The following is a 26,570-nucleotide window of genomic DNA, read 5'->3' on the forward strand; positions in this document are numbered from 1 at the left end:
AGGAGCATGGAGGCAGTATCCCGACTAGTGGTTAAGAGTTCCTGTTCTGGGGTGTCTGGGTGACTCAGTGGGTTAAGTGTCCAACTTCAGCTCATGTCATGATCTCATGGTTCTTGAGTTTCAGCCTTGTATCAGGCTCTCTGCTGTCATTACAGACCCCACTTTGGATCTTCTGTTCCCCCCTCTCTGCCCTTCCCCCGTTCCCCTATTCACATGCACACGCACTCTCTCCCTCTCCCTGAAAAAAGAAAGTTCCTATTCTGCACCCCAGTGTCCAGAATGTGATTTCTAAATTCAATTTCCTAACAAAAGTAATCAATGCTCTCTGTAAGATGCCACAGAATCACCTCATTATTTTGAAAATTCTGCCTTTTGTCTTACCTTTTATAAGTGAAAGATATGTCAGAGTAACTGAATGGCTGAGAATGAATTTTTTTTTCATTATAGAATTCCAGGTAATACACGAAAAAGGAATGATAACAATTAGAATATTCCACTTTGCAACCCCCAGAGAAATAATGGATTTAGGTTGACAAACTTTATGATTGGTTGGTCAGGCTAACAAAATTGAACTCCTGGATCCTCTCAACACCAGAAAAAATTAGATATAACAAGCCTTCTGGTATGATACAAGAGGAAGTATTCAGCATCAATCACATGCCTTTTTTTATTAAAAACCTCAAACATGCATTTGATTACATATCTAAATATTACTACCAGTTAATAGGAAATCCAGGAGGAGACAGAGTAAGATGTTAACAATCACCAAGGGGGTGCAATCAGTATAATTCAGATTGTTGGAAACTCTACAGGACAAATGACTACTTATTAAAGACAAGGAAAAACAAAAACAAAAACACAAGACAAATTGTTACAGATTAAGATACTTGAGACGTATCAATTGAGTGCTAAGTGTATGTTAATGCTCAATGGAACAAAAAGACTATACTAAAACATACATGAGGCATTTGAACAGATGGGATATTTGAAATCACTTAATAATGGTTAAAATTTTTAAACATCCATGATAACACAGGGCACCTGGGTGGCTCAGTCAGTTAAGCATCCGACTCTTGTTTTCAGCTCAGGTCATGATCTCATGGTTCCTGAGTTCAAGCCCCGCATCGAACTCTGCACTGTCAGTGGGGAGTCTGTTTGGGATTCTCTCTCCCAGTCTTTCTCTCTGGCTCTCCCCTGCTTGTACTCTCTTTCTCAAAATAAATAAACTTAAAAAAAAAAAAAACCCATAACTTTATTATGGTTATATTTTAAAAAAGGGAATCTTGTCTTTAGAGATAAATGCTGGGGATTTACAGATAGAGTGTTATGTCTTAGATTTGCTTCAAAATAATTCAGACAAGTGGGGTGAGGAAATGTCTGGAAGGTGGATATATATGAAACTAGTTTTTTTTTTTTTTTTCTTTTATAATTTCCTGCTCTGGCATTAAAAAAAAAAATGAAGTTCCACTAGCTGTGTGACATTTTCATATGTGAAATCTCTCAATCTCAATCTGTTTCCTCATCAAATAAAGCTAATGATAATAACATTTATGTCAGCATTGTTTTAAAGATCACAAGGGATGCCCCTGTTAAACGCTGAATACAATACCCAACATATTATAAGTCCTCAATAAATGGTAGTTCTTATAATCACTTCAAGCCAGTGGGATCAAATACTTCCAGTATACCCTCATAATGGACTCATTTAACTCTGTGCAACAGACAGATTTAACAAGACGATTCAATCCAGGATTCTGTCAAAATTTGCCCCACTGAAACCCTGACTTGCTCCAAACCCCGAAAAAACCCAGAATCTCCACTATGGAAGAAAGAAGACCCCTTTCTCACTCAGACACAAATCACCAAAGTAGTCAGGACACATGGCTTTTTCTCTATTGTTTTTAAACCATGAGTTTGCAAACCTAGCAAGGTGGAAGAATGGCCTTCCTAGCAGTGCTATCTAGAGGGCTAATATGAGTGTCAAGGAAGCTGAAACTTCCTTTTACTCCTGGAAGTGTACTGGAGTAAACTCCATTTACTAACTGGATGGCAGGTTCATTCCAAATTATATGAGGGAAAGGTCACTTGGCAAATTGACTATTAGTTATGGATCAGCAAGTGTTTATACGTTTCTGTTTCCACAATAAGAGCAAAGAAAACACAAGTTTGAATTCTATTGTATAGCCTCATTCCGAGGCAGCGAATTTAGGGTGTTCAATAATGGGATGTAACGACTCCCAGACACATGGTAACACCACGCCTGTGTGTCTTCGTCTTACTGTGTCCCTCCTGGGTCTTCTTGATCCACGAATTTATTCCAATCTGTAACAGATGGCTCTGGGCGGTGCGCTGTCACCACTTTCTGTTTAACATCAGGAAAAGGGTGAGTCTAGAGAGCACACACCTCCTGGGGGCTCAAGACCTTCCTGGGTGGAGCCAGAACTGCATAGGCTGCAGGCCCGGGGGTGGGGGTGGGGGAGTCTTGGAGAGGTCGGGACAGATAGGGCGGGTGGACAGAGGTCCAGGGACCAGGGGGCAAATGGAGACTGGTAAGCACGACCCCCCAGTGAATAAGCGTACAAGACTCCGGGCATAGAGGAAGGTAAAGCTGCAAAACAAAAATAAATACGGAAGAAAGGGTGTGTAGAATTCTAGGAGAAGGAATCCTTGGGTCAAGATTTGCGGGAAGCCTGGTGGAAAGGGACCCGGCGAAGAGTGGGCAATGCAGAGGAGATGCGTGCCGGCCGAGTCTCTAAGACAGCAGTGAGCCTGGGCCCGCGGCGATCCCCCATCCCTCTCCTCACCAGTATCAAGGCTGCGGCCGCCAGCGCCACGCCGAGCACCGCCAGCTGCAGCACCAGCGAAAGCATCCTCCATGCCCAGGTCGCCGCCTGCCCTACCAATTACCTACACACACGCGGAAGAGCCCCGGTGCAGCCCCGCCTCCAGCCGGCAGAGGGGCCGCGCAGGCCTGGCGCCCGCCGCCCACAGCGCCCTCTCGCGGCAAGGCGAGGAGAAGAACATGTAGTTCTTGGGAGCCGAGGTCAGCTGTGGAGGCGGGCCCTCTGTTCCACAGTAGGGTGGACAAAATCAGCAAGTAAAAATGCAGGATGTCCACTAACTTGAGTTTCAGATAAGCAATGAACAGTTTTGTTTTGTTTTTTACAGACTTGTTAAAATAAAATTCGCACACCATACAACCCACCCATTAAAACATTTTTCGGTATATTACACGAGTTTTTAAAAACTGATACAACATAGGGGCGCCTGGGTGGCTCAGTCGGTTGAGCGTCCGACTTTGGCTCAGGTCGTGATCTCGCGGTTTGTGAGTACGAGCCCCGCATCGGGCTCTGTGCTGACAGCTCAGAGCCTGGAGCCTGCTTCGGATTCTGTGTCTCGCTCTTTCTCTTACCCCCCCTGCTCACGCTCTGTCTCTCTCTGTCCCAAAAATAAAACATTAAAAATAATTAAAAAAAACTGATACAACATAAATTTTGCCATTTTAACGAATTTAAGTGTACACTAGTGTTACTAATTACATTCGCAATTTTCTGCATCCATCACCGCCATCTATTTCTAAAACATTCTTTGCTCCCCCACAGCCCCTGGTAACAACTAATAGCATGTATTGTTTGGGGTATACACGCTGTACGTTAGCCAATTTGACAGTAAATCATATTTAAGGAAAACATTTTCTCTTTGTTTATCTGACATTCAAATTTAATCGGATGTCTTGTACCCTGTCTGGCAACCCTACCTAGGAGGGAGGGGGAGGTTTTGAGCCGCAACACAAGCCACTCCTTTGGAGCCTGCTCCCGGGACCTGCAAAGTATAACCTGGTGCGGATAGTGAGTGCACAGAAAGTTTATGTAATTCTCCAGTAACTAGAGCCGGGAGCCCTTTGCTTGGGAGGGGGCAAGCCCAGGGCCCCGCCCAAGACGGAGGCGGGAAAAGGACACAGACACTCTGGAATAATGCTCCACTCTTAATACTCAATTCTTGGCAGTAGGGTCGGTTTTCTCTTAAACTCTTGAACTACCAGACTGTTTCTAGAAAGATACACTCTCGTCTTCTCTGATGGCAGATTCGTCAAAACGCGTCCAAGGGAAAGAAGAAGCCTAGGGGCGTTGCCGGGACAGAGAAGGTCGAAGCAAGGTGGGCCGAGAACCACCCGCGCCGCGCCAAGCCGGCTGCGTCTCAGGCAGCGGGAGGAGAGCGCAGGCGTCCTTGTCGAAAGTTTGGAGGCGGTGTAGGCGTGCGGTCGCGAGGCGCGGCGTTGCTCTGCGCAGGCGCACGCGCGCGGGCGGGAAGATGGCGGCCGGGTTCAAGTGAGTGTTGGCGGCCCGCGGGCGCGTGTTTGTACCCTGGCGGATGGAGGCTTCCTTTAACCCTTCGCTGGGATTTTTTCACCTGGAGGCCACCCTGCCATTTTCCCACTCCTTTTTCTAACGGAAGCAGGCGACGGGCGGAAGGACCTGGAGGTGGTCGTAGTGAAGGGAAAGCGGGCTTTCCCGCAGTGAGAGGGGAGATGGAAGGGACTGTGTACAGAGTTCAGTATCGGCTGCAAGCGCTTGTGTAGTGGACGCGCGGCCCCACCAGACACCGTCATAAATCTTTTAAAAAGTGTTGTATCAGAACCACATGCCACCCTATTCTCCCTCTCCTTGATTGATTTCTAAAAGACTGTGCCTTGTTCGGAAGGTTTTACTTAAGCCTCTTTTGTGCCAGTCTGGTGAAGCCTGTAGATTGTCCTCAGAGTCAAGTTTTTAAATGGATAAGATATAGAAGATTCCAAAGGAAAACAATTATGTTGACACAGTTTTCTATTTGTATAAACTCTGAGTTCTTGATAGAGTGATAAATATATGCTTTTCGAAATGAACTTTCTTAAACAAGATCTAGTGGGGAGTATAGTAACAACTGGAATTTCAAAGTAACGAGTTCGCACACCACCTTCGACAACTCCAAAGTAAAACGAAAACGTTTAATCTCTGTGGTTGTTAAAGTTGCAGGCACTAATATTTTAATGAAGGCATAATTCATTATTCATTTCATTATTGCCTATAGTCATAATTGAAGAACATGCTAAATTTCAGTTACAGGATAGTGCGAATACTTTTTTTTCTTATGCTTCGGAGCGAAACTGACATTATTAATATTTTAACAACTGGATGTATTAAACATGTCCAAAGGTTTTGGGCTCCAACCTGTGATTGTTTAAGGTAGAGTTAAGGACAGCAGTTGAGTGTGATTGCTACGGGGAGAGTCCTAGCTGGCAAAGTAAACATCAGAATTCATGAAAGAAACTTAGTTACAAACTGGGGAGGTTTATGCTGCATGATCACATTAAGATCTTTGCCAGATTCGGGATTTATGTTAAAATGCATTAACTTACCTCGATATATGATTCCGTGTTTCAGAACTGTGGAACCCCTGGAGTATTACAGGAGATTTCTGGTGAGTAAAGCTGGTTTTGTACAGGTTGTATTGTATCTTTTGATAACAGTATCAGGTGCCTCTTTGGAAATTGACTTATATGAATTTATGAGGCTTAATGTGTTTTCTCTGGTGTGTGTAAAATACAAATGTAGATGTAATCTCCTTTCATGTAAATGTGTTTATTTAGAAAGAGAACTGCCGTCCAGATGGAAGAGAACTTGGTGAATTCAGAACCACAACTGTGAACATAGGTGAGGTATTTTCAGTTCTCAGATAGAATGAAGTTGCTTCAGTATTTTTCTTGTTTTTTTTTTTTATGCTAGTATTTTTATTTGTAAAGTTTTTTTTTAAACTATCGTCTCAAATGATCTTTTTAAAATTTGAAGTTTTCCTTCCTTCAAAATCTCCAAGACATGGTTTTCTTTCTTTGTTACAATGTTTATTTTTGAGAGAGAGAGAGAGAGAGAGAGAGAGAGAGACAGAGTGTGAGCAGGGGAGGGGTAGAGAGAGAGGGAGACTCAGAATCTCAAGCAGGCTCCAGGCTGTCAGCACAGAGCCCAGTGTGGGGCTTGAACTCACCAACCACGAGATCATGACCTGAGCTGAAGTCCAGTGCTCAACCGACTGAGCTACTCAGGTGCCCCGTTTTCTTTTCCTTTTTTTCTCTTCTTTTTAATGTCGGAGAGAGAGAGTCGGGAGGGGCAGAGAGAGAGGGAGAGAGAGAGCCCCAAGCAGGCTCTGCCTTGTCAGGCGCTGTCAGCACAGAGCCAGATGTGGGGCTCAACATCTCATGAGGAGATTGACCAGAGCCGAGACCAGGAATCTGATGCTCAACCTACTGAGCAACCCAGATGCCCCACAAGACATGGGTTTCTCGTATGTCTTATACTTACTAAACTTTCTGTTGCAAACACAGAATTTTCCAGTTTAACCTGTATGACATTCCGAAGTTTTAGTCAGAGCCATTTAAACGGTATTTCAGCCGAATTCTATATCTAAGGGAATCCAATTATTTTGTGTTAAGAGATTTTTATGTGTACAACAGTTCTGTGACTGAACGAAATGATTAACTCAAATTCAAGGACAGGTGAGTAATTCCTAAAACAGTAATTTTACATAGTTACATTACTTAAAAAGGGCTTGAGGTATGAATACATTTTAGTAAGAAACTGAGATACATAGCAAGAAAAATTATATGTAGAAAAGGAAAACTTTCTATGAACTCTTTAATTTTGCTTATCTTTCCAGGTTCAATTAGTACTGCAGATGGTTCTGCTTTAGTGAAGCTGGGAAATACGACAGTAATTTGTGGAATTAAGGCGGTAGGTTTAATATATCTTACTGAGATTTGAATTACCGAATTAGCTTCATATACTTGTTAGATTGTAATTTACACTGATAATTCTGTTGATTAGGCAGTCAGCTGTCAGTTTTTTAGTATTTTTCATTTTCCAAGAGCTTTCACCTTTGATAATACTCAAAGTCTAATGACTTTTATGAACATTTGTCAGATGGACTGAAATGAAACTATTTTTTAAAATTTATTTTGAGAGAGAGAGAGGGAGAGAGAGAATGAGTGGGGGAGGGGCAGAGAGAGGGACAGACAGAATCCCAAGCAGGCTCTCCGCTGTGAGCACAGAGCCTGATGTGGGGCTTGAACCCATGAACCATGAGATCACCACCTGAGCTGAGATCAAGAGCCAGATGCTTAATCCACTGAGCCATGCAGGCACCTCTGAAATGAAACAATTTTTTAAATCCTCACTGCTTTTAAGTTTTTAAGAATTTGGTTGAGAAAGGGATTTTTGGTGACCTCCTGTTAGCCATTTAATCTGTGCAAATTGAAATTGCTCAAAAGAAAAGTTTGAGGGAGTAAGAGCTACTATTTACTAAGTACCTGTTGTGTTCCAGACACCTTAAATTAGGTGCTTTATTACAAAATTACCGGTTTAATCATGAGAACAATCATTTGAGAACAATCATAAACAATCATAAATGATAAACAATCATTTATATGTGACTTGTCCAGGAACATATCATAACTAGAGCTTAGATATAACTTCGACTCCAAAGCATGTACTTTTTCCAGTATACTGCACTGTTGAGTTTTTGGTTACTAAATGATTGGAAGAGGGTGGTGCAGAAACTCAATATATTTATAAAGAGCCCAGGTAATTTTTTTTTTTATTATTTTTTTTTTGAGCCCAGGTAATTTTGGTAGCACTAGAGTGTAGGCAGCTTTGTCATCCTGCCTTTTTATCTTGCAGACCTAATGTGAGGATTGGCTCCAGTGTCCATGTAGCCTGATGACTCCCAAAGCATAGTAGATGCTCTTGTAGTTAACTAGCTAAGGTGGTCTTTGCTGAAGGGTTCTCCAAGTGATTGCTAAAACTGTCTTCACAATTTGAGTAGCGTCTTTCATAGGAAGTGTGTTTGCTTCTATAGGAATTTGCAGCACCACCAACAGATGCCCCTGATAAAGGATATGTTGGTAAGTTAAATGGTTTTGTAATTTTAATACAAATACTCTAACACATTTAATTCTGATCTTAATGCTAGTGTTAAGTCCTAGTAGTTGAGCTGAAGAAAATGTATGATTCAAAAATACATAGAAATGAAGCAGACATTGCTGAAAAGTTTTCTGTATTGTTTAGAAGATAGCCTAATAGCAAGACAGAGAATTCTGTAAAATTTTCAACTATGATCAGTTGTTTATATATTCAGATGTCAACCAAGAAAATAAAAATCTTAGGAGAGTTGCAATTACAAACGTTTATGTTTCCATAAAGATTCATTTATACCACTATGCAATTTTCTTCTTGCCTTCGACCATCTGTTTTTTATGGTAGGAACCGGCATTTTAAAAATGCAGGCAGCTGGGTGATGAGTAGAGTGCTATGTACTGTTACAGATTGAAGTATTTTGTTAAAAATATTTTTCTGAAGGATTTAGGATGATTGAGGCCTTAATAAATGCTTTGTATTTTTTGGGTATTATTTGTGTGAGAAAAAAAGTTGGAAAATGTAAATTTTATTTTATCTAAGCCTAAGAATCTTAGACCAAAAACGAAATGATGTGTTATAGTGTTTTCCACTTGGCCAATCCTAGCTTTGACCACCGTCACCTTTGCAGTGGATTAATAATGTCTTTAAGACTTCCATAAACCAGAGGTGAAGTTTAGTTCATAGCTGTAGTGTTTCTTTCAGTTCCTAATGTGGATCTACCACCTCTGTGTTCGTCGAGATTTCGGTCTGGACCTCCTGGAGAAGAGGCCCAAGTGGCTAGCCAGTTCATTGCAGATGTCATTGAAAAGTAAGATCATTATGATAACATTTGACTGTCATTCATTTTCAGATAATTGTTGACCTTTAATTTATTGTACTTTATTATTAAATCAAGTTCACAGATAATTCAGAAAGAGGACTTATGCATTTCTCCAGGAAAGGTAAGATGAATAAAGCAGCTATGAGGTTTTATTAATTCTGAATTGGTTTTTATGGGAAGAGAACAGGGGAATTAAAATAGTAGACCACAGTGGCCTCAGATACGAATGTCTTAAGCTGGAATTCAGCTTAAAAAAAAAAATCAGGCTTACTCTGTAACATCTAAATAAACTATGTGGTTTATAAAAAAAAAAAAAAAATCAACTTAATTTATTACTTGATTGCGAGCTACTTTTTGAGCTGAGGTAACTTTTAACACATAATGAGTCCACTGTTTATTCCATATAGAGTATTAATATCTGATCAGGCAACGTGTTTAGGGTAAATCTACACTATAAATTTTAAGTCTGTTTAAAAGTTAGAACTAAGTTGAATAGGATGTAGAGGCTTTTTGTATTTGTGGGAAAGTACATTTTGGGTTTCATTTGGAACTTTCAAAAGCATTTCCTTCATCTGCTAATTTGTTTCTGTCGACCTTGATGGAAATGTAGATGTTGTTACCTGACAGCTTGATAGTTAAATGCCAGCTTTTACCAGACCTGTCTACTATGTTTGGTTACTGGTTGTGTACTTCGTAAAGTTTTTAAGTTTTTGAGCCTTGAAGGTTATCATGCTGGTCTACCCAAGGGTTCTGTGTGGTTTTAAGTTGAAATAGCATGTTCTAACCATCGGAAGGCTGTAATTTACACTCTGTAAACTCTGTTTTAGCTTTCTTGGGTTCTGTACTGTGATATCATTTGCCTGGACTATGATGGGAACATCTTGGATGCCTGTACATTTGCTTTGTTAGCAGCTTTAAAAAATGGTAAGCAACTTTAATAAAAGGGAATATTCCTTTTTATGTATCAGGATATTTTCTGTTAAACGTTATCAATAAACTTTTTAAAGGTTTTTTTGTTAAAATTTAGTGATGTTTCTAAATTAAAAACCATGTTTATATCCACTAAATTTACCTTAATTATCCTAAGATAATTTTTTTAAAAAGAATATTTCTAGACAATTTAATGAGGGAAAAGTGAATTAACAAAGCATAGAAAGCTGTGTTTATTAAACTATAGTGATTTACTTCACATATTTGCCTTTTCTAGTACAGCTACCAGAAGTTACTATAAATGAAGAAACTGCCTTAGCAGAAGTTAATTTAAAGAAGAAAAGTTATTTGAATATTAGAACTCATCCAGTTGCAACTTCTTTTGCTGTATTTGATGAGTAAGTTAATCAAATGTCTAAAAATATTGTGTATTCAAGGTAATTATGGACTGTTACTCAGCTTTCTAACTTTTCAGGAGGTGCCTAAGCTGACCATACATCCTAGTTTGCCTTGGACACCTAGATTTATAGCTGTTGTCCCTGAAGAATTATCAGCTAACACTTACACTTTCAGCTCTCCCTACCTGTTCCTTGATTTCCTTATTCCTGTGTAATTAACCTTCAATTATTTCAGATTTACCTTAGGCTACCTTCTGTATTTACTACGGGTATTAAAGATTCTAACAAGTAGTAGAATATTAGGTTGCTATTAACTTTTCTGGTTTCCTAACAGTTCTTTCTAGTGTTTGTATCTGACATTAATACCTAAGCTAAAAGGCAAGTAGTGATTTTATTCTTTGCAAATGAAATTTGTTCCGTGGATTGATAATTTATACTTTTTTTTTTAAATAGCACTCTGCTCATAGTTGACCCTACTGGAGAGGAGGAACATCTGGCAACAGGAACCTTAACAGTAGTAATGGATGAGGAAGGCAAACTATGTTGTCTTCACAAACCGGGTATGTTCCTTCCATTCAGTCCTTTAATTTTTTTTTTTTTTTAATGTTTATTTTTGAGAGACAGAGTCCAAGTGGAGGAGGGGTAGAGAGAGAGGGAAACACAGAATCCGAAGCAGGCTCCAGGCTCTGAGCTGTCAGCACAGAGCCCCAATGTGGGGCGGGGCTCAAACTCATGAACCATGAGATCATGACCTGAAGTTGGTTAAGGATGCTTAACCAACTGAGTCACCTAGATGCTCCCACCCCCCCCCCATTCAGTCCTTTAACATGTAAAGTAAAGTAAAAACTCAATGTGAGCTTCTTTGTATTAGAGAGGGCCAAATGGAATGTTTTGTTGTTTGCTAATACAAGTTACTGTGGTTTCTTGGTTATCTCAAATTCCTTACATTTCTATATGTATGTCTACCATGGTTCTTAAGGTATGCATCAGAATCATTTGCAGGTCTTGTTAAAACAAAACCTCAAATCTTGAGAGTCTCACTGGCTTGCATTATTGAATTTTTTGTTTTATAACTTGATATTGATTTTTTATAAGTAAAACATCTTAAAAGTGTTGTGCCAACACTTTTTCAGGTGGAAGTGGGCTGACTGGAGCTAAACTTCAGGACTGTATGAGCCGAGCAGTTACCAGACACAAAGAAGTAAAAAAGCTAATGGATGAAGTAATTAAGAGTATGAAACCCAAATAAACCACCACCACATTTTCAAAACGGATTTGTAAAAACTGTATTTGTTACACTGTGCACAAACCTTTTATACTAAATAAATATCAAACTACATTCTTCTGAAAGATGTTTCTAGTATTTCTTAGGTCACTTCCACATGTATTATGTACAGTGAAACCATTTTTAAAAAGCAGTAACTTAGGCAAACCAACCCTAATGGTTCATTAAACCATCTCCCTGTTTTTACTTAAAAATGCTAGGGTTGTGCTTCTGTATAAAGTTTGTACATCTAGCAATGTAAAATACTGACATTTAAAAAAAAACAAAACCAAAAAATGAAGTAGAAACTCAGAATCCTTTTGATTCAATGCTCTTAATGGTTTTAAAAAAGAAAAAAAAGCAAGACTCAGAATTTTGGAGTGGTTGGCGTGCCTCTCTTCATTTTACTTTTTGACTGGCTGCCTGTATGCCGATGACGATGTAGCTGAGCTGTTTGTGCTGCTGCTGCTGCCATAGCCATTTGATGCTGCAAGAATCGCAACTGCTGCAGAAGGGAGGGAGAAAAAAGTCAAGTTACGTTAAGTGTAGGCAGGTATGGAAAGGTGCTTTTCCTGAGAGATGAAAACAACAAAACTGAAAGGGAGAAAGCACCAAGATAACGAAAAGGGACTATACCACACTGAGACAATGCACAGTCAAACAGCACCAGTGGCACAGAAGCCTGCTGAGGGCTTTAAAAATGGTTCTTGGTAAACTTTAAAAATATTTCTGTTACTTTGCCCCGCCAGTCTATATTGTAGTAACTCAGCAACTTCAGTTACACTATTTTGTTGTAGGATAGTTTATAGCAATATAAAACCACCCTGCATATCAGAGAATCAACTATAATACGCTGACTTCCTACAATCCTGGAATAACATTTTCCTAAAACAGGTATGACATTTACTAACAGGAACACTGGTATACTTGCCTTTTTCTGCAGTACAGTATCAAAAAGTTAACCTTTGGCACTTAACAGCTGTCTGTTTCAAAATCTACTGGAAACTACAAAATGTAGGTTATTGTGCCACCAGCACTTCATGAGAGATTTTAAATTAGGAAGAGTATGGCTTAAATGTACAAATTATGTTCCGTGCTCCAAGCTGACTACCTAAAATGTCAGACTTTGAAGTAAAATTTGCTAAATTATTTATCTACTACCTTATAGTCTTAAAAGACAGTAAAATAAAACTAAAGGTATGTTAAGGTACTTTTGGAGCAGAGTATCTTTAAAAATGTAATCAGAGTGAAGTTGCTGGATTACTTGTATCTGTTGCTGCTGCTGTTGAAAGGCAGAGGAGAGCTGGAATCTCTGCTGAGGAAGGCTTTGCTCAGGTCTGTTCTCGGCAGAGCCAAGCTGAGACAACACTACAGAGAGGAGAAGGGGAAAGCAGGCCAGTCAAAAAGTTTGAAGGCTACCAGGGTTAGAAAAGGACAACACAGAAAATGAAATAATAGAAAAGTTATCAGTATGATTAATCTTAAGTATCAAATCACAGACATTTCAGAATAAATTTAGTATAGTCTCCTGTTAGTTGAGGGTACCAATGATTATAAAATCTCCTGGATATAAAAGGGAAGGGAGTGCCCACGTGACAAAGCACTGTATCCCTCCTCTTAAATTTCAATGAAATTTGATATTAGTGCTACTTTGTTGAGAAGGCTTTCTTGCAAAATGTAAAATACAGTATGTACTTTAAAATATAGTCAGTGAAGTAGGAAAAGGGGTGGGAGAAGTCCAATCTACTAGTCTGATGAAACTGGTGGACCAGTGCTTTAAACAAAAGATGCTGCAATGAGTTTAGACTACACTACTAACAATGGTGATTAACTGAGACTGCATTCATTATTCCATTTCTTTCCAAGCTGAGTGGGGCCAGAGTAATCAGTTCAACCCTCTCAATGTACAGATGAAATTCCAGGCCAAAATGTAATCAAAAGTAATCATTGGCAGGGCTAATGCTACAAACATTCGATGATTTTTCAGCCTAGATTCTTTCTAATAAAGTATACGACAGCCATTTTAGGAAATTTATAACTTGGGTGCTAAAAGGTTTATGGTCACAAATTTCCATCTGGAAATTCACCAGCTGTAAATAGGACATTATGTAAGACCTTGCTTACTCTAAATTCAGACACTGGGAGTTGTATATAGATAGGACAGTGAGCCCAGTGACAATTTGAAATGTTGATGGTATGTTCATTTACTCAATACTCAAACTCTATCATAGGTTACTTACACATGTGGCTTCGTGATTTTAATTAAATGCAAAGTTATAATTACTGTCTTTAAGTGACAAGATATTTTCATTAGAGGTAAATCTTTGGTTCACCATTTATTGCCAGAAGTGGTGAACAGTTATTTAGGATAATCTCAACTTTTTTTTTAACTGATGGTAAAAGTGGCTTATAAAGTTATTTCTGACCATTAAGTCTTAATTCACGCAACTGCAAGCTACCAAAATGATTCAAAAGATTATGCAATCGAGAAAAATGCAGTCTCAATAATAACTCAGAAGAACTGAAGACTTAATAGCTTTGGTAGCTTCCTAGTAAGTTGGGTAATTGTATAAAATTTTGCTAACACAACTGCTGTTAATGTATGTTGGTAAAAATCAACTGTCAAATTGAAAAAAACTCAGACGGCTATCAATTGACTTAATAGTTCATGCATTAAATAGGATATATTTTTTCCCCAGTCACTGTTTGTAACAGAAAGAAAATTAAAATACTGAGTGAGATCCCCAAGTGATCAGTTATTTTTAGTAAATTCAACATATGAAGGTATGAAGATACCAACCAGCTGCCTGTGACTGCATGAAACTTCCTACTCCAGCAAGGTTAATAACAGCAGCGTGCTGAGCAGATAAGGCCTGTTCTTGACTGGTAGAACCTTGTTCAGAACCCTGAATTAAAAAATGATACATGACTTGTACAGAAAGAAAAACAATTTGAATCAGTGAAAATTTTTTTTTCTTGTACGAGGAAAAATACCAACATTAAGACTACATCTTGTAAAAAGAATAACATAAAAAAATATTTCAAACATATTTAGAATTAGCAAGAATAAAAATGTGCTATTTCTTTTTAATTTTCAAATAAGCTCTATGCCCAATATGGGGCATGACATCATGACCCAAAGATCAAGAGTCACATGCTGTCTTACTACTGGCACTCCAGTATGTCATCATATTTTGAAAGCAAAAAAAAAAAAAAAAAACCAAAAAAAAAAAACCAACCTAATTTCCCAGAATTGATTCTTTATTGGTTTGTTTGATGCTGTATTAATAATTCCTAAGCTTTCTATAAAGCTTCATCAAAACTATTTTTTAAAGCTTAAAACTCTTTGCAATGTAGTTCTAGAATTTCTTTCTTTCCTTTTTTGTAAGTACCAGAATTTCTAATGATCACAATGAAAAAAGGAAATAAAGAGACAAAAAAAGAAAACTGTCTTTATTTGCAAATGGCATGACTATCTAAAAGGAAAATCATAAAGAATTTACAAAAAAGCTCCTAAAACTAATAAATGAGTTAGTTCAGTAAGATTTCAGAATATAAGATCAACATACAAAAATAAATTTTATATACTATTAGTGAACATGTGGAAACCTGAAATTTAAAGAAGTACCTACCATTTACATCTCAAAAAAAACAAAAACAAAAACCCACTTTGGTATAAATCTACAAAACATATATAGGACTTATATGCTGAAAGGTAGCTGATTTTGGCTTAGGTAGAGACAGTTCCGTGTTCATGGACTAGAAAATTCACACAGTAAAGATGGTAAAGTCACTCTCAAACTGACGTATGGGTTTAAATTCAATTTCTTTAAAAATCCCATTTTTCCTCCCCTGCCCCCCCCGCCCCTTATCTATAGACAGGATAATTCTAAAATTTGTACGTAGGGGCGTCTGGGTGGCTCAGTCGGTTAAGCGTCTGGCTTCGGCTCAGGTCATGATCTCGCGGTCCATGAGTTCGAGCCCCACGCTCAGAGCCTGGAGCCTGTTTCAGATTCTGTGTCTCCCCCCGCGCTCAGAGCCTGGAGCCTGTTTCAGATTCTGTGTCTCTCTCTCTCTGACCCTCCCCCGTTCATGCTCTCTCTCTGTCTCAAAAATAAATAAACGTTAAAAAAAAAAATTTTTTTTTAAAAATAAAATTTGTACGTAAAGGCAAAAGATCTGGAATAGCTAAGCAATTTTGAAAAACAAAATAGGAGGAAAACCTTTGCCTGATTTTAAGATTTCCCATATAGCTTACACAGATCAAGACAGTGTGGTACCAGCACAGGGACAGAAACATAGATAAGTGGAAAAGAATAGAGAATACAAAGAGCCATGCAAATACATCTTTACAAAGGTGCAAAAGTAATTAAACCTATGAAGATGGCGTTTTCAACAAACAGTGCTGTAGAAATTGGACAATGTTCCCTCTTTGCCCCCCACCAATGTGGACCTAAGTCTTATACCTGACACAAAAATTGACTGGAAATGGATCACAGATTTAAATGAAAAGTTATAAAGGTGTTAGAAGACAACATGGGAGAAAATCTTTGGGGTCTAGGGTCGGGTGAGGCATTCCTAGACATAATACATAAAGCATAGTCTATAAAAGAAATAAACTGGTAACTCAGACATCACCAAAACTAAAAACTTTTGTTCTGAAAGACTTTGGTACCACCAAAAATAGTGTTTGAAATAACATTTTAGTAAACAACATTAATTCAAACATTTCAAAAACGTTGTAATGTTTTTGTAAATGAAGACATTTATCTTCAAGGGACTTCCCTAGATACTGCACAGAAGAGCACAGAACTGACAGAAGAGGACCCTCTTGAACTTGGAACTCTGCTCATGAAATGAATAGGAATAAGAAAAACAGATTACATTACTTCTATAACAAATCTATTCTAAAACAAAGGAAAACTCCCCAAATATAACTCCCCAAAACTTCCACCCAACTAGCACAACTTCTCCTAAAAACACCCTACAGTGTTAAACAGAACTGTAAGACAAAAACCACAAGATCATCAAAAAGAAAAACTCAAAAAACTTGAGAGAACTGAAAAATACATGTTTTCGCAACACAATGGAATTAAAATAGGAAACAATTACAGAAAGTTATCTGGAAAATTCTCAAATATGTGGAAATCAAATTGCACACATCTAAACAACCCATGGACTTAACAAAGAATTCATGAGGGACATTACAGAATTCTCTCTGATGAATGAAAATGAAAGCACATACATCAAAATTTCTGGAAAGCAGCTCAAACACTACTGGAGAAAGAAATTTATACCACTGTTTATTTTAGAAAAGAAAGGCTGCAACTCAATAATCTAAGCTCCTACCTTAAGAAACTAGGAAAAAAGGAGCAAATTAAAACTACAATGCAGGAAATTATTCCAGAAATAAAGACCTGAAGATACACATTAAAAGGGCCCATAGGAAAGGATGGAAAGATAAATTCTGACAGTTTCAGACTTTAAAGATAAAAACAAATTTTCAGGGTTTCTAGGCAATATTCTGCAGTTAACTTACAACAAACAGCAAGGTAATTGTAACTAGTGTCAGACTTTCCAAAAACCTACAAAGCAAGTGAACAGTGGGCAGCATTTTCAACAAATTAAAACTATAGAACTCTCAGAAGAAAACTTAAAAGCTTCACAACACTTGATCTGGCAAAGATTTCAATATGACATACCAAAAACACAAGCAGCAAAAGTAAAAATAGGTAAGTGGGGACTACATCAAAATTAAACCCTTCTGGGCATCAAAAGATAATCAAGAGTGAAAAAGCGACCCATGGAGTAGAAGAAAGTATGTGCAAATTATATACTTGATAAAGGATTAATAAGAATTTCTGTAACTCACGAACAACAAAACCCCCCAAAAAACCTGATTTAAAAAATGGCGAAAGGAGCTGAGTAAACATTTCTCCAAAGAAGATATATAAATGATGAGAGCAATACATGAAAAGATGTTCAACAGCACTAATCATTAGGGAAACACAAATCACAAGGAGAGATTACCTCACATCTATTAGGATGGCTACTATTTTAAAAAAGCCCAGAAAATAACAAGTGTTGAAACCTGTTAGGATGTGGAGAAACAAACTTTGTGCACTGCTGTGGAGAATATAAAATCGTATAGCCTTATGGAAAACAGTGTGCAGGTCCCTCAAAAATTAAAAATCCTACTCCTGGGGATTATCCACAAGAACTGAAAGCAGGGACTTGAAGAGCTATTTGTACACCCATGTTCACAGCAGTATTTATCACCGCCAAATGATGGAAGCAATTCATGTGTCCACTGACAGATGGAAGAAACAAAATGTGTGTGTGGGTGTGTACAGTTATCTCGAGATCTATGGAATATCCACAATGGAATTCCACAATGGAATATTATTCAGCCTTAAAAAGTACAGAAATCCTGACACACTAAAACACGGATGAACCTGGAGGACATGACGGCAGTGAAATAAGCCAGTCACCGAAAGACAAATACTGTCTACAGCAGTCAAACACAGAGAAACAAAGTAGTTGTCATGACTCAGGAAGGGAATTAGGGAATTATTGTCTAATGGACACAGTTTCAGTTTTGCAAGATGAAAATGCTCTGGAGATTGGTGCATGACAATATAAGTATACTTAACACTACTTAAGATGTACATTTAAAATGACTGAAAACAGCAAATTATGTATTATGTGTATTTTATCACAATTAAAAAACAAATGCAAATCAATTTTTCTATCCAGCCAAGTAATCCTTCATGAGTTAAAGAATAAAGAAAAATTGTTTTGAATGTGCCCTTCCTGAGAGTCTATTAGAGGATGAGCTTTTTACCCAACCAAGACTTGACTGGGGAATCTTTGTGCACTAAGAGAAAACGCTGGGGCGGTAGGACCCAAAAATCAGTATTTTTAGTTCCCAGATCATTCCAAAGTACAGCAAAGGTTCAGAAAAACATGCAGTTTCTCCTAATTTAACTTACTGCAGCTATTATTCAATCTCATTCTGTCTAGCAACATATAAATATTTATTTGTGTGTCTCTTCCCTCTGTCCTAAGCTTCATAACAATAGGGACATCTCTATTCCAACAGAGACAAAAAATACTGTACACAGAAGATTGATGACTGGGCAAAAGTGCATGGGCAATAGGAGCAGAAAGAGGATTTGAAATAGGCACCCAGTAACTCATCACTACTACTGCTAATAAAGAAAAGCAGAATAAGAACTGTTTGAACAAACTAAAAGCACATCAAATATGCCTGAGATATACCAAAAAAAAAAAAAAAAAAAGAAAGTTGGCAGTTCTGTCAGACAAAGCCAATGGAGGGCTAGGAAGTACACACCTGCTCTCCTGGCTGCTGAGGACTGGAAGTGGTGGGCTGCTGAGGCTGCTGTGGCGTAAACTGAGAAAGCTGCTGTTGCTGCTGCTGCAGAGTGTTAAAAATGAGTGAACCACCTGGAAGCTATTAAAGAAGAACTAATTAGCTGATTTCGTATTATTTAAATTTCTTTATCCCATACATACTTTGGGAACATTCACTGTGTATCAGGCATTTTTCTCCGGATTGAAGAAAACAGGTGAACAAAAACCAAACCAAACCAATATCCCTGCCTTTAGAGAAAATCTAAAAACAATTTTTAAGTGCTACGGCTTTGGGCTCTCAAATATGTAAGTAATCTCAAACATGTATTTATCTGCTTCAGGTTAATAGTTAGCTATCCAAATATACATTGAACTCTTCTTACACATCAATATAAAACAGCATCAAATGACTACAAAGTATAAAGGAAACTAGTGATGATCAGAGACACACATTAAGAAAACTTCTTTAATTTGTTCTAGCTTTATGAAAACCCAGCATGCATGGATTCTTATGTAACACAGTAGGGAATTTCAAAGCTGTAAAGGAAGTGCATTAGATACCCATATTTTTAGTTTGGAGGTACTACTCGCTGCTCTGTCGTTACATTATCTAAAATACTCCAAAAAACAAACCAAACCAAACACCCCAAAGCACTTGTTAAAGCACCCAGAAAACTCCATGTTAAAAATTAAAACTATGGTTTCCAAATGCATCAGGAAACAAATGGTTTTTCCATTTATTCTATAGGGGTTTAAGTTATAGTAGTCCCCGTTTATGCATGGTTTGCTTTCCCCGGTTTTAGTTACTACAGTCAACTGTAGTCCACAAGCCGATGAGCCTCCTGATATGGTCAGGTCAAAAGTGGCCTAATGCTATGTCACAATGCCTACATCATTCGCCTCCCTTCATCTCATCACATAGGCATTTTATCATCTCACATCACAAGAAGGGTGAGTACAGTACAATAAAATATTTTGAGAGAGGAACCATATTTACATAACTAATAGTACGCTGTACTATTGTAACTGTTCTGTTAGTTACTGTTAATCTCTTACTGTGTCTAATTCATAAATTAAACTTCATTGTAGGAACTGTTAAAATAAAGGGAAGCCTAACTAGAGTTAGGAGGCTCAATGTCATTTATAGGAAGATTGTCAATTATAAGACCCCAACAAAAGAATCCTCAACAGGAAAGAATTATTAGTGACAGTTACTGGGATGCATACTACATCTCCTACAAGAAATCAACCACCCTGAAACTCATCCAAAGAGAAGCTGTCATTACCCTGAACTTTTCTCATTTGGACTTCATTCAAAACAACCCTTTCCAACTTCCTCCTCCATCATAAAATAACATTCCTCTCCTTCATCTGTTGAACTTGCCTATGGTTTTGTCATAGCTTGCTTGACCCAAATAGCAATTTTCTGTTATTCCCAAATAAACCCATTTTGTTGGTAAAATACCTGACAGTTTTATCTTTAAGGTTAACAGTATGATGTATTAGAAAAAACAATATATACAGGGTTTTGGTACTATCCATGTTTTAGGGATCTACTGGGGGTCTCGAAACATTATCTCCTGTGGATAATGGGGGACTACTGTGTAAGCACACTGAAGTCCTTATGAGAAAGTCTGAGCAAATAAATACCCAACTATAGAACTGTTAGATCTGCATAGTCAAAAAAAAAAAAAAAAAAAGTGTAAGTCAAAATCTCTAAACCCAGTACAGCTCATCGTTAGACAAATTTGGAAATTTGAACATAGCCTAAGCCAACTGTTCCTTCCTATGTCAGGTAATAAATGTAGCAAAACATAATTAACGTATAAAGTGGCCTTGTTCCTTATTATTAGTGCTATTAAGGAATATGCAGGCAGGAAAGCTGGCTAAATAAACCAATGTGATTACATTCTGTAAATACACTGTCTGCATCTTGTGTAAGAAATATTTTTTTAAGTTTTGGCTTAAAATACATTTCCTGATTTGTTTCTTATTCCTGAATACCAGGTTGGGTTGATTTGTCTGGTTCTCTTATTTCCCAATAATCCAAAACTCTGCTATTTTATGTCCAGACATTTAGAATCTAAATCTAAAATTCTCTGTAGATAATCCTATTGATTTTCCAACCTGGTAGCTTTATATTGGACTTCATCCTTCAAGTACTTAGCGTAACACCCAGAATATTCTAAGTTCACAACGTGTACTAAATTCTCCACTTTCAATATCTATATGTTGACACTGACAACATGTAAGTAACGCCTCATCATTAGACACAAACTAATCTGACACACATTTATTGAATGACTATTAAGTGCCTGGCACTGTGCTAAACAATCATATTCTACTTAGGAAAGAACAAATGGCTATTTTAAAATCTCTCTTCAAACAAATAGTCATACATACAATGTACACATAAAATGTCTGTTGAGAAAGGAATTATTTTCTAAGTATATTGATTACTGCTATTGTAGGCAAGTGTAGTCCTTGGTAGTTGACTAGGCAGGGTGCTGGAACCAGTGAGCAGGGTATACAGGATACAGATTCTTTCTCCTTACACACTTTCCATGTGATCATACAAAAAGAGCAACAATTAACCACACCCTTAGAAGATTTTAAACGGACTTCAAAATTTCAAATGCTCATATGATCAGACATACATCATTAAAAAAGATATAAAGTATAAAAGCTTCAATCAAAAAGTGTTTCACATTTACCTGGAGTAGATTTAAGGGCCTGAGATTTGAAGTATTTTTTAAACCAAATGGAACACCTGTTAAAAGAAACTCATGGTTAGAACAGGGAATTAAAATTTTATTACACTTCAAAATATTTTATATGTTAGTGTATAGGAATATAACATTTTAAGTACTTTCTGCATAGACATGGTTATTTTTTCTATAGTTTCAAAATATGTTAGAAAACAACAAAAAAATTCATCACTATGGAGCACCACATGTACATTTTATAGGCATAACTCTGAGATATTGGGGTTCAATTCCAGACCACTGCAGTAGTCTGGAAGCAAAACTGCAATAGCCAATATTGCATTAGATCAAGTGAAATGAATTTTCTGATTTCCCAGTGAATATAAGTTATGTTGATATTATAGTCTATTAAGTGGGTAACAGCATTGTGTCTAAAAACACAAGGTGCAAACCTTAATTAAAATATTTTGCGAAAAATGTATCAGCCTAGCTTTCAACGAGTCATATTGATGGCAGATGAATATAACAAATGCAATTAATAATGAAAAGACTTGAAATATTTCAAGAATTACCAAAATGTGACCAAGAGGTATGAAATGAACAAATGCTATTGGAAAAATGGCATCAACAGCTTTGCTTAATGCAGGGTTGCCACAAACCTTCAATTTGTAAAAGAAAATGCAGTATCTGCAAAATGCAATAAAGCGAGGCATTTCTGTAGTCTATCGTTTCACAAATGATAACTTCGTTATTACTGTTTTGACTTTTGGCTGGAGAAAGTAGTAACTATTGCGTAATAAAACTATCACTGTTACAGAAAAACATTTCAGGTATTGACATCTATTTAAATTCTTTCATGCTAAGTATCGTATATACAGTAATAATCCTATCTTTGAGAACCCAAATACTATTTTTTTCAAGTGTAAATGGTAATATTAATAAGGTTAAACAACACTGAATTTTGTGTATAAGGCTCAAAACTGAAAGTCAGGAAACAATGTTCTGTTATTCTGAATTTATTCTCAAAAATCTGTGAGGCAACACAGAGCAGATTATAAAGCAGGGATTGGCAGACTTTTTCAGTAGGCTTTGTGGGCCACATATGGTCTCAAAGTATGTGTACATTCTGCTAACAAAATATACCAAATTGAACACTCCTTAAAATGTATCTAGTCCTCTAAAGCAGACAATTGCATTAAAAAAAGACATGAGGCAGGACATTCACAGGCAATAGTATCAAAGCCTTGTATACGAAAATGAAGGTGCATAATCACTCTAAAATATTACAGTATTGATATACTATAGATTCTCATGAAAAGATAGGACATAACTTCTTTTAAAAATGGATCACCTCTGTATAATGTTTAATAGCTTACCAAAGGCACTTTCAGATCACTTCATTAATTTCTCTTAAGTACCATCTGAAGTTAGATATTTTTACTCCCATTTTACAGCAATGAAACTGAGGGAGACAAGTGACTTCTTTCAGGCCCCACGGTTAACATCTGGAGCCACGTGTAACTACTTGGTAGAAGTATATGTACATATAAATGTTCTAATTTCAACATTTGATTCCATTTCCAGGGCTTCTGCCACTAAAGAAACATTTATGAACATTAAAATGAAATCACCAGCTAGAATTAGGAAATCAGAGCAGTATGTGTCACCTTGTTTATATTCTTTGGGTTTGACTTCTCAACTCAGAATAAATTTTTCTTACTAGAAGTTTGTTTTTCCTGCTAAATTTTTTGTCAGCAGTAAGAAACTGGATTGTTCCAAGATACAACAACATGTTCTTTTAAACAGCACTAAAAATTAGTACTTGGGACACCTGGGTGGCTCAGTTGAGCGTCCTACTTTGGCTCAGGTCATGATCTCATGGTTCATGAGTTTGAGCCCTGCCTCGGGCTCACTACTGTCAGCGCAGAGCCACCTTTGGATACTGTCCACCCCTTCTCCCCTCACCCCTCCCCAACTTGCACCCCTGCACATTCTCTCCCTCTCAAAATTAAATAATTTCAAAATTAAAAAAAAATACTGTAAGTCGTTACAACGGTTTCCCAGGACATTTAATAGCAATAACTACTGCTGAAATAAAACTATTACTAAGTATGATGAGGACAAAAAATATTTTTGAATGCTTATGTGTTTCAGGCAGTTTAAGTCCATCATCTGTATCGACTCATTTAATCTTCACAAGTCTGAGGCAAGGCATTAATAATTATTCCCCATTTTATTAAGAAAGAAAGTGAGGTGACTTTCCCATGATTACACTGTTAGTAAGCTGCACAACTGCAATTCAAACTCAGGCAGTCTGGCTCCAGAAGCTGGGCTTTTTATTGCCATTCCCTGTTGCCTTTCTCATGCAACCTAGTTTGCAAAATGTATTTCTTTTACCTGGAATAGGACTACACTGACAATAAGGCAACCAGTTAATTTATTATGTTTGGAAGGCAGATCGAGTTTGTAGAAACTTACCATGTTTTTTCACAGAATTGTTAAATGGTTTTTAATTCAAATATCAGAACTTCAAGGGCTTTTAAAATGAAATAACTGCGACATAACGCTTCAAGAAATAAGGACATTAAGTGTATACAATATGCTTACAATGACATTTTTATATTAGCATATACTTTAATTTTTTTAGAGGTTATTATTTCCAATATTCTGACCTGCTTGAGAAGCTGCCTGCATTGCACCGGGCAATGCATTTGGTAGCAGACCTCCTGAGGGTAGAAGGCCACTCAGGTTTATTCCTGCAGGAGTTATGGCACCAGTGTTACAGCCCAGCATAGGGTTTGAACCACTCATCAAAGCCTGGGCTCCACTGTGGGAGAATAAGACAAAGCATTAAACTTGCACTACAAAAGAAAAACTCAACTACACAGTAATTCTTTGGATTAAAAAAACAAACTACTAAACAAACACAAGTAGCTACTTCTGGTCTTAAACATCAGCTTTGAGGCTCAGTTTCATTTTTATGGTAGACAGTGACAGTAAGATTATCTAAAAACTAAGCACCGTATATTTACCAAGGTTTAAGATATAATTTGGAAGAGTAAAACATTAATTAAGGGATTAAAAGGTGGTATCACTGAGAATAAACAGGATAATCTATGCTGCGGTCAATACGAAGTAATATCGTGTTAGTGCACTAATACATGCATTACCTAAAATAAAAACATTCTTGTTGAGATAGCTTCTACTCACATCTAAACTGTTTTTCAGTTGCAGATATATGCAATTTGTTACTAATTTCACAAGAATTTATTTAGATCAGTAATAAGATTTAACAATCTTATTGCCACATTTAACAGATTTTTTAAAAAAAAAATTCAGAGCATCAGTGCAAACTTACCAAACAGAGCCCACTACATTGATGAAGTTAAGTCCAGCAGAGTTTGCCATGACCTGGGTGGCCGTGGTTCCTGTAGTTATGGATGTTACCATGGTGGAAAGAGGAATGGTCGTTACAGGCATTGCCTGGCTCAGAGACCTTTGCTGCTGAGCAAACTGAGTTAACAAAGTGGGCTGAGGGGTGAAGCCTGAATCTTGGGGAGTAGGGGTGGCTGAAGGGGTAATAGGAGTTGAGCTCTGAGCATCAGGAGGGTGTGGGGTCGATGAAGGGGTTGGTGTAGGAGTAGATGGCTTAGGAGTTCCAGATCCTGCTCATTGAGAAAAATAAAAATTGCTAGTTTGTTATAAATGGCCAGTCCTTTTTTAAAATAAGGTTAATGGAATCTTACTTAGCACTGACAATTTGTTCCAGTTTTTTTTTAAGCAGTTAACTGCAAGTGTTAATTTCTACACATGATACATGAGTGTTGCTACACTCAATTACAATTAAGGATGCAGTATATCACCTAGCAATTCCATCAAAGATGCTATTACAGTAACAGTAAAAATATACATTTGTATTCTACCACAATACCCATTTGAAAGTTAATTTCCTACATGCTACCTTTGGCCTAAAAAGTTTAAGAGGAATTCAAATTATTTTTTGTTATTTACGATTTCACTAATTTAGAACTTCATTTAAAAAATATTGCTTATTTTCTGTAACAGTCTGAGATAAACTCTGAACATATTTAATTACATATGGTTAACAATCATATTTGGCACCTAAATATACATGTTTAATTCCTAACACATCAAGTTTATCCTGACAAACAAATTTACAAAACACAGTTATAAAAGCAAATATTTGATAGATAATACTGCATCTTTAACAGTAACTGTGTACTTCTGTTTAAATGTAAGAATGTATAGAAAATCTGTTGTGAATGAAGTATGCACAGTTTATCAACTTTAAAAAAAAAACAAAAACAAAAAACAAAAACCAAAAAAATAAAACCAAAAGCTCTTGAGGTGTTTTCTTTTTTAGCTTTCATGTCCTGCAGAAAGAAAGGAAAGAAATGTGAATGTCCAGAAGCTGTCACTCAACCCTTACTTAAAGTAACAACTGTGTGCAGTAGATTAACATAATCCATACCCACAACATAAGAAGTGTGAATAAGACTTCCAGGAAATTTATAAATTTTTCTTTGTGCAAAACAAGAAGGCAGAAAAATTACACCTTTTGAGCTATCAAGATGAAGATGTTTATATCTAAGGCAAAGACTACCCTATCACTGTGCAGTGTATTAAAACTTTCAGCACACTTTAGTTATCTACAAAAAAATCTAAAAAACTGGAATGCTTTTTTGCAAATTGGTACCTAAATATCTCAGAAATCTCTAATATGAAGAAATTCTCCCAACTGAATGCTAGAATTCTTGCATAATTCTTGATGTTAAAAAAAAAAAGTATTCAGTAGTAAAAATTACATTTTAATATTTTCAGAATAATGCTTTATGATCATTACCACATTTTAGTAACTGATTACAATTTTTAAGAGTGTAGGAGTGTTTTTGAAAAATCGGTTTTCAGTTTATTTTATCACCACCTTGGAACTAGTTGGTTTTTTACATATACAAAGATAGGACTGCAGCAACAACTCTTATGACATTTTTTTCCATATCAGCTACATAGTTTACATAAAATGTAACATGATCCTAGGGTACACTGGAATAAAAAATATTTTGGAATCTTATTGCCACATTTAACAGATTTTTTTTAAGGAGATGTGTAGGTTGC

The 26,570-nt window shown here is 37.0% G+C and overlaps 3 protein-coding genes across 19 annotated transcripts in view; 1 reads left to right on the top strand and 2 right to left on the bottom strand.

Annotated features, from left to right (window-relative positions):
• Positions 1-2,922, bottom strand: part of ALG5 (ALG5 dolichyl-phosphate beta-glucosyltransferase) — a 43,031-nt gene extending 40,109 nt beyond the window's left edge. The window contains exon 1 of the mRNA XM_049646820.1: positions 2,805-2,922. Coding sequence (XP_049502777.1) covers positions 2,805-2,870 — 66 coding nt within the window. The 5' untranslated portion in view covers positions 2,871-2,922. The remainder of the gene's footprint in view (positions 1-2,804) is intronic.
• Positions 2,923-4,273: 1,351 nt separating this feature from the next.
• EXOSC8 (exosome component 8) lies at positions 4,274-11,430 on the top strand. 2 transcript variants are annotated; one of them, XM_049646841.1, is made up of 11 exons: positions 4,274-4,328; positions 5,421-5,457; positions 5,627-5,690; positions 6,688-6,761; positions 7,885-7,930; positions 8,646-8,751; positions 8,839-8,884; positions 9,591-9,687; positions 9,971-10,091; positions 10,545-10,651; positions 11,225-11,430. In XM_049646841.1, the coding sequence occupies exons 1-11, from the start codon at positions 4,312-4,314 to the stop codon at positions 11,338-11,340; spliced, it is 831 nt and encodes a 276-aa protein (XP_049502798.1). In that variant the 5' UTR covers positions 4,274-4,311; the 3' UTR covers positions 11,341-11,430. The 2 variants fall into 2 exon arrangements, with proteins under 2 accessions (XP_049502798.1, XP_049502797.1); XM_049646840.1 differs by lacking the exon at positions 4,274-4,328 and having other exon boundaries at positions 4,425-5,457.
• The window catches only part of SUPT20H (SPT20 homolog, SAGA complex component), a 43,569-nt gene continuing 28,351 nt past the window's right edge, over positions 11,353-26,570 (bottom strand). For 10 of the 16 annotated variants that reach the window (XM_049646827.1, XM_049646831.1, XM_049646828.1 and 7 more), the window contains 7 exons: positions 24,793-25,099; positions 24,107-24,261; positions 21,444-21,499; positions 18,710-18,829; positions 14,156-14,261; positions 12,620-12,723; positions 11,353-11,860 (listed from right to left, as the gene is read on the bottom strand). In XM_049646827.1, the coding sequence (XP_049502784.1) occupies positions 11,723-11,860; positions 12,620-12,723; positions 14,156-14,261; positions 18,710-18,829; positions 21,444-21,499; positions 24,107-24,261; positions 24,793-25,099 (986 nt within the window). In that variant the 3' untranslated portion in view covers positions 11,353-11,722. The remainder of the gene's footprint in view (positions 11,861-12,619; positions 12,724-14,155; positions 14,262-18,709; positions 18,830-21,443; positions 21,500-24,106; positions 24,262-24,792; positions 25,100-26,570) is intronic. The other 6 variants (XM_049646836.1, XM_049646835.1, XM_049646834.1 and 3 more) reach the window with 3 other exon arrangements.

The sequence above is a fragment of the Panthera uncia genome (genome assembly GCF_023721935.1).
Source record: "Panthera uncia isolate 11264 chromosome A1 unlocalized genomic scaffold, Puncia_PCG_1.0 HiC_scaffold_16, whole genome shotgun sequence".
Taxonomy (NCBI): Eukaryota; Metazoa; Chordata; class Mammalia; order Carnivora; family Felidae; genus Panthera; species Panthera uncia.